The 8,777-nt window shown below is 28.8% G+C and overlaps 2 protein-coding genes across 2 annotated transcripts; one reads left to right on the forward strand and one right to left on the reverse strand.

Annotated features, from left to right (window-relative positions):
- Positions 1–3,202: 3,202 nt before the first annotated feature.
- LOC128961354 (zinc finger protein 845-like) lies at positions 3,203–5,079 on the reverse strand. Its single transcript, XM_054307585.1, has 5 exons — positions 4,349–5,079; positions 4,000–4,275; positions 3,769–3,921; positions 3,590–3,701; positions 3,203–3,506 (listed from the first exon to the last, which is right to left on the reverse strand). Exons 1-5 carry the CDS (start codon positions 4,980–4,982, stop codon positions 3,266–3,268), a joined length of 1,416 nt encoding a protein of 471 aa, XP_054163560.1. The 5' UTR covers positions 4,983–5,079; the 3' UTR covers positions 3,203–3,265.
- A 772-nt stretch (positions 5,080–5,851) lies between these two features.
- Positions 5,852–8,777, forward strand: LOC128961140 (cation-independent mannose-6-phosphate receptor-like). Its single transcript, XM_054307345.1, has 5 exons — positions 5,852–6,044; positions 6,119–6,288; positions 6,357–6,502; positions 6,562–8,620; positions 8,755–8,777. Exons 1-5 carry the CDS (start codon positions 5,905–5,907, stop codon positions 8,775–8,777), a joined length of 2,538 nt encoding a protein of 845 aa, XP_054163320.1. The 5' UTR covers positions 5,852–5,904.

Genomic DNA, 8,777 nt, shown 5'->3' on the forward strand with positions numbered 1-8,777 from the left:
TATATAAGTTATTAATGCTTTAAATTTATGTTTATTAAAAAATATTTGATTTCTTGTTTTATAGTATAATATAATTTTTTTTTTCATTATGCAATGAATTGTATAATTTTAAACTACATTTTTACATTATAATTTTATAACAAACTTACTTTGTTTAATAAATTTTAAATAATGTTTATAAAATTATTCATATTTCAACTTTTTATTAAAATTTAGTTATTTAAAAAATAATAAATTAGCAATAGTATCAACAAAATTTGATTTCTTGTTAAATAAATTTTAAAAATTATAAAATAATAAAAAGAAAACAAATATCAATAGTATTTAATAAGTATACAATAGTACAAATCGGAAGTAGTTTATTGTATTAATATTTATCTTTAATTCATATGATATCAGTATAAAAGTTGTAAACAATTCAAACTCAAAATAAAAATATCAACAAAAATTGATATTTAAAAAAAAATCACAATTGTTTTATATAAGATATTTAAAAACAGAATTAAGTTTTATTACACATACTGTATATTTACAGTATATATACAACAATAAATATTTAGTTAAATTATACTACCATAATTATTATTATAATTATAATAATACTAAATATATATGTTATAATTATATATTAAATTATTTATTTTAACGGAATGACAATATTATTTTTTTGTGTGTAGTTTACTTGATATATATATTTGACAAATAAAACAAAACAAAAATGCAATATTTCGTATTTTTATGACTATTAAATAAAACACTGTTTTATCTCAAAAATTAATTTACTAAATGATATTATAATATTATTATTATTATTGTAAATACAAATTTTATTACAATTATCTCTAAAATTAATTTACTAAATGATACTAGATTGTCCCGCGCAACATGTATAGCTATGTAATTCTTTTACTAATTTTGAAATATTAATCATAAGTAAGTTGAATGTCTGCTTACAGAACTAATACACATTAATTCCTCTAAACTCTAAACCATAGATATAACATTGATTTGAATAAAAATTGAAAATATAACAATACATTTTTAGATTTGCATTAAAATATAGTTGTTAGGGAAAGGTGACAGACAGAAAGACAGACTATTATCTTAACAAAAACTTTGAGTACCAAAACCTGGATAGATTTAAAATAGTGAAAACAAGTTATATATAATTTTCAATATTAGTTATAATTATTGATAATACATAGCAAAAATACATACAAGGAAATAAATGCAAAAATTATAGCAACTATTTAATATTTATAAAATATTTTATAAAAATTCAATGTCATTTTTAAGTACATTTTTAAATATTAATAGATACTAGTTCTTCCCGCTTAACATGTAAAGTCATCCATTCTCTTAATAATTTATAAATATTCATAAGAAATTTGAATGACTGCCAAACTTGTTTCTAATCCAACAGAAGCATAATACTTATAAACAGAATGCATTAATAATGAGACCTATCTATATTCAGTTCTCAAACTAACTAACTACACAGATAAAACTGTTAATATCTCTAAAACCCTTTGACCAATTTTTATTTTATTTGTGTTAAATGATAGCTTGACTCCCTCGATTTATTAAACATTTAATAATGGCTGTGATTGATGCCAACGGAGGCAATACTTGATATTAATATTGTTTTTACAAAATTAATTGCTTTATTTTGTTAATAATATTTAAAGTTTTGATTTCATGAAAATACTTTTTGTACATAACTTTTTTTACCATTTCTTACTTCTTATGATTTTTTATAGATAATATGATAATTAATTCAATTTTATTTATTGACTTATAAACATTGAAAAGTGTTCTTTCATTTGATATCAAATTTGTTTAATTAAGTTAGAAAATAAAAAAGTTATTAAAGTTTAAAATTAATATCAATATTTTTGCGACACGAAATTAGATTATGTTTTTAGTCTAGCTATAAAATTCAGTTTAGGCTATCCAGTAAACTTCTCTACAAAACTTTTGCGATACTAAAAATGTTTGTATTTTGCTATTAAGTAGTATCCCTATTCAAAACTAATGAACCCCTAAAATCTACCTGAGCTTAGTAAACATTTAAAATTTCCCATAGAAATAACATTGCTTTCAATATTAAAAAATTTTGCATTTGAAAAAATTTTACAAAAATTTATCAGCTAGCTAACCTCCCGGTGCCCTGGGACTCATAAAATATAGCATATAGCAAAATGTAATTACACAGTACAGGCCTACCTGTCCATAAAACCTACATGAGCTCAGTAAACATTTAAAATTTTATAACATTACTTTGAATAAAAATTGAAAATTTAACAAGACATTTTTAGATTTGAATTAAAATATGGTTGTTGGGGAAAGGTGTCATACAGACAGACAGAAAGACTATTATCTTAAAGTGTTATCTTGATATATTATGGGTAACACTGATAAATGCATATAAAAAATGCTTATTATATTTTTATAAATTTTATAATTTAAATATAATACCCTTTCGGGCCCTTAAGGCCTTTTCGGGACGGGTATGTTTACGGGACGTTTCATACTTATTCTTTATGTTCCCGTAGATATAGAAATTTTAATGCATATTTATTATTCTTTTTTTTATGCTTTATTCAAATCTATAATTAAAAAAATATTTTCTAAAATTTTCTTACTTTTGCCGCCATTTTTTTTTTAAATATGTTGATATATTATATCATATTTTTGATGCTGTTTACAATTCAAAACGATAAAATTTTTACCTAATTTTTTTAACTTTGGCCGCCATTTTCTCTATGTTTCCGAAGAGATATCAAAATTTTAATGTAACTTTTAAATACATTATTAGTAGTCCTCTAACCGAATCTGAAGTCAGAATTTCAAAATTCGCAAAATAATATGCGACACACACAAAGACAGACAGAATCAAAAAGCCATTATAGATTTCAGTAAACAAAACTTTTCAAGTTTTTTTTGAAAATTTTCTTTTGTACAGTAAATGTTAAGTTGAGTTTTTCTTTGAAACAAAAAGTTAATGTATTTTTAAAAAAAAGAAAACAATGAATATAATGTATAAACTTAATATATTGTTTATAAATATTGGTAACAAATTATTTTTTATCAATAATCCATATACTGGTACTTTGATATAATTATGGTAAATGTTATATTAATTTTTTTATATTTAACAATATCTATAATACAATTTACAAATTAAATTAAAAAAGCATCGCATTATATAATTGATTATTACGGTATACATATAATTTATATTACCGGTTCATTTACTGATAAACTAACTATCATTATTAACTACCTGTGCATTGAGTGCATCATCGATAGGTACATCATGTTTGGTCTCGTGTGTCTTCATATTACACAACTGGTTGAACGCCTTACCACAGAAACGACATTTAAACGGTTTGTCTCCCGTATGGATCAAATAATGTCGCTTTAGCTGTTGATTTTGGACAAATTTTCGGCCACATTCTGGCCAATTGCATACATAACGACGTTCCTCGTGTATCATCATATGACTGCACACACAATTGATTAATGAAATCAAATTATTATTAGAATAACTTAAGATTTAGTTTAGAAAGTAGTATACCGTACATACCGTCCGAGTTTCTCCTTCGATGTCAGTATTTTGTCACATCCCGGCCAAAGACACTTATGTATGGCTTCGATCAGTTTGTGGGCTCTGCTCTTATGTTTCGCCAAATGTTTGACTAATTAATTGCAGATTTTTATATGAATTTTTTTCAGATTTTTATTAAAACAATTATTTGGTCACACCTTTGGCACCGCATTGTGGACAGTCGTAAACGGGTACTTTGTTTTCATGTTTCAACATATGATACTTGAGATGTTCATTGGTGTAGAAGCGTTCTTCACAGGCCGGCCAACAGCACTGGTAGTCTCGACGACCCATATGTCGCTTCTTGTGGACTGAAATAACAGAATACCGATTACTTATATACCCTATAATATCGTCCAATCAATCAAAAAAGATAACCGATATCTTACTAATTAATGCCGTTTTCTGTTTGCTTTTGAACTGACAGTCCTCCCAATCGCACAAATGATAGGCCACTCCTTCGATCAGTGTTATGGACGGATCTTTCGGTTTGATTCTACACTTCTTTCGGTGATAGAAGAGGTTTCGGTCGCCGGCAAAGGCTTTTTCGCACAAATTGCACACAAATGGCTTAACTTTCAGATGAACTTTGTTGATATGTGTGGCTACAAGCCATCGATGACTATATTGTTTGCCACAATAGTCGCAATTGAATTGGTTTTTGCCTAAAGATAAGAATAAAAATATCAACTTATGGATCAAATTATATATTTTAATAGTTTGATCAAAAAATAATACCAATTTTTATGCCAACAGTTTTATCGTCGAACATATTGTCCATTTCGTGTCGATTGATATCATCTGTCGGCTTGTAGTCCCAGTCTTTAGATTCGTCAGATTGATTGTCATCACCGGTAGTGTTATTTAACTGTCGATTTCTATCACTGTTTATAATCATATTGTCATCAATTAATATATCTGTTGTCAAATCAAATGATTGGTCATCAAAAACACTGGTAAATAGTCGATCAAAATTACTGTCCTCTTGTTTGCCCTTATATTGATGTAACAATTGTTTGTCAATTGTTTCCCGATTTGATAATATCTTGAATTTCTTGGCTGCAGAAGAATAACTACCATCACTTGTTTTGGCACAAACTTTGACCAGTTTTTGTTCAACGGTACAGATATGGAACCTATATTTGGCCACCTTTTCGGTGAATTGGAGGTTTTGTTGGCACTGTTGACAACAACGAAGACAATTGTCTTCCAAATAATCCATCAATTGATTCATGATTTTCATCAGCTGTTTGCTGGCCTTTAGTTCAATCAATAATCGGTTGTTTTCGGCCAACAATTCATGCATTAAATCATTTGTTTCCAAAGCAAAGAATTGTTTCTTATTCTTCGGTTTGTTTGTTGATGTCTTCATTGTTGTTGTTGTTGTTGTTGTCGATGATAATCAACAATCAATTTATAGTATTAAACAATCAAAACAAATGTTTTGTAAACATTTTAAACACAAACACGTCATTGATATCAATGTTATGTTATACTGTATTTAACTATTTGTTTGAAAATTTTTTGCGCAAATTTTTATTATACATAACTAGAGTTCGATAACTATTAATATAAATATGATAAAACTTTTGTAAAATATTAATGTTTTGATACTAATTGATATTTATTATAATATTTCCATTTCTAACAATCAAGAGAAAAAAATAAAACTTTTTTCATATTTTCCGGGAAAATTGTAGGGATATTTTAGGGAACTATATATTTCACTAATATGTTGATCGAACCCTAACTATAGTACATATAATATTAATTTTTTGTTTATAGATGGAGTTATAAATAATTATATTTATAGACATTTCAATAATAAAGCGCCAATAGTTGTCATATTATTATTATATACTGTATTGCAATACCAATAAATTTCAGTATCAAATACAGTATTATTATTATAAGTTAATTGAGAAAAAGTGTAAACTCATGATTGAAGTCTAATATATGATATTAAAGTAATATTAATGGCAAACAAATGAATCATTATTTTTGTTGTTATAAATAATTATTAATAAATTTATAGTAATTTCATAATAATTCGTAGTATTATTAATAATACTATTGTTTAGTCTATTTGATTGAATCGCAAATAAATTGTGAAAATTTTTGTTGTTGTCATTTTGAAAGCTATTTTTTGTGTAAATTATTTTGTTTTTTTGAAATATGATATCAATATATTGATTAACTGATCACTTAATTTGTTTGTCTTTTCATTACAATTGTGTTTTTGTTGATCACAGCAGACATTAGCAAACAATTTGGTTTAAACATCAAAACCAGTGATGAGTCGATTAATAGTATTAATAGCTATCATTTTGATCACTCATTTGTCGTATCTGTTGGCCATATCGACAGTCGTCTCCGATAGCAATGGCCTTTCGTGTCATAACATGAGTGGTTACGACTTGTCCACAATTAATGAGTATATGACATGAATTGAGTGAAAATTATTATTATTGAGATAATTGTTTGACTTTTTTTTAATTTGATTTACAGGAAAACATATAAATATATTCATAACTACACGAATACGTCTACTAATAAAACCGATAGTTTTGACGTTTTAATTAACATTTGCCGAGTGTTTGACACCAAAGATAAGACACCCGAAGTCTGTTTTGGCCGACAAATCTGTGGCCACAAGACCACTGATAAGACACCAATTGGTAATGAATTTATAGATATATATGATATAGTTTTAGTAATAATAACTTTTTTGTGATTTGAATATAAGGCTATCGATTGAAGTCCGCAGACTTTGTTCCCGACAACGGATCGCACAAAGAGTATATAAAAGTTGTTTACGACGGATCAGAGTGTGATATTCATCGGATACTTAACTATTCAATGACTATCATCTTCTACTGTGGAGAAGATTCGGTTTGTGATAAATGTCATTAATTTTTAATAATTATAAAAATATATTTTGTATTTTTTAGCCCAATTTCAATCACGAAATTTCCACTACTTGTGGTATAGAATTAAATTATACCACAAAGTCTGTCTGCAAGACTACTACTCATAACTCAATAACTACAACAACATCAAAGCCGACAGTCAATTGTTTTTGGGGCAATAATACCCATTTTATTGATCTAAAACAATTGGTTAAAAAATCAAATAATTATCAAATTTATTATATCTCGCCGACAACAAATGATTTTAGTATATTTTATATAAATGTTTGCCGACCTTTGAATCCGATTATCTATTCGTTCAGTGAGTCAGGTATTAATAATTGTGTACCAAATTCTGCCATTTGTCGGGTAAATATCGATTCAAATGATAGCGGAGTAAGTTTAGGACAACCGACGAGTGGTCTAATTCGTCTGTTTGATGACAGTTTGAATTTATTTTATGAAAATGGCAGTCCGTGTCCGGCCAGACCTCAAGAAAATCTGCGGACTCGCATAAAGTTTGTATGCGATCCGTTAGCCGACATTGAAAATATAACTGTCACCGAACCGGGAAGTGAGACAATGGATGCCGAAGATTGCGCTTATTTTATCGAATGGCGTACTTCTGCCGTTTGCGACTATATTGAACCGACAAAACTCGAAAACAATTCGTGTTATTTCACGGATCAGAGGACAGGATTATCTGTTGATTTAACATCACTTAAGAAGAAGTGGAATAATCCGTATCGCATACCGATGGACAACGAATCCATTTTTGAATTGAATGTATGCGAATTTGCCAACTCTATCAATACACACGACTGCTACCAGACATCCTCCTGTCTTCGGCACAACGACTCGGGTATCAGTTATGGTCGGTTGACTTCAAGTTTTTTCATCTATAATGGCGTCGATTTAACGCTTAGATATGCCGACGGATCAAAGTGTACTGAAGACACTAACAAAACATTGTCGACTATAATCGTACTAAAATGTAATTCAAATGCGACAAAATCTGAACCAAAGCTCAAGAAAATCACTTCATGTGTGGCTCAGTTTGAATGGGAAAACTCATTGATGTGTGATATCAAACCATCGAAGTGTGCAATACTGAGTGAAAGTGGAAATTATTATAACTTAAGCCAACTCTCATCGATATCGCATTCATGGAACACAACTGATCCAAAGGACTCGTTTTCTGTTTATTATTTGAATGTTTGCTCTAAAGTACCGAAAAGTATTGGTTGTAATGACCCGAACGCCGGTTCGTGTAAATGTTTTTATAACTCACAGAAACAGTTTGATTGTTGCATAAGTTTAGGCCATCCATCGATGGATGAGTTAAAGGTCTTATCAAATGAAGATTTACTGTTGACTTATAGTAATGGTGACGACAGAGAGTGTCGTAAAGGAATGCGAACAAAGACTGAGATTACATTCAAGTGCGACAAACATATAGGTTATCCAAAGTTTGTTAACGTTTCAAAGTCTCAGTGTATTTATCGGTTTGAATGGAAGACGTTAATGGCGTGTCCAGTAATGGATCAAAACGATGAACTCATCTATAAGGATGGCTTTCTGGAGGACAATCGACTCGATGTCTACATCAATGTATCGCCACTAATGGGAACTACTTTTAATGTGAATGAATTCAGACAATTGGATAATAATAAGACAGACAATTATACTTATGTCATAAATCTGAGTAAACCCGAACTGTCCACTGACTACCAGTGCTCTGAAGCGGCTGTGTGTCAGACAAAAGGGGATTTTAGACGAGATTTAGGTAGTGTTAAGACAATAAAGTATTATCTAAGAGGACATGAACTTCAAATGGCATTGCAGTCCAAAGGAGGCACTCGAGGAAAATGTGGCAAAAATGCCAACAAAAATGTGACCACAATTTTCCGATTTCATTGTTCCTCATCGGCCGGTGTCGGAGAACCAGAATTTATGTACGAAAGCAACGATTGTGACTACGTTTTCAATTGGGAGACATCGATGGTCTGCCCAATGAATTTCCTTAAACAAGAAGAATATATTGAATATATTACCGAACGTAACAGACAACAATCTGGTGGTCACACAAATCTGTGGATCGGTATCATAATAGTTATATGTTTTGTGATTACTGTTTGTGCCCTATTGTTATACAAACCATTCAGGTATATTTGATAACTTTTTTATATATTAATTAATTTTTTGTTGTAATTAAATTTATTTATTCATATTTAGAAATTATGTTTGGTCTATTGTGA

Source organism: Oppia nitens, unplaced genomic scaffold (genome assembly GCF_028296485.1).
Source record: "Oppia nitens isolate AA-2021 unplaced genomic scaffold, nextdenovo-longstitch-racon4-pilon3 scaffold5_pilon_pilon_pilon, whole genome shotgun sequence".
Taxonomy (NCBI): domain Eukaryota; kingdom Metazoa; phylum Arthropoda; class Arachnida; order Sarcoptiformes; family Oppiidae; genus Oppia; species Oppia nitens.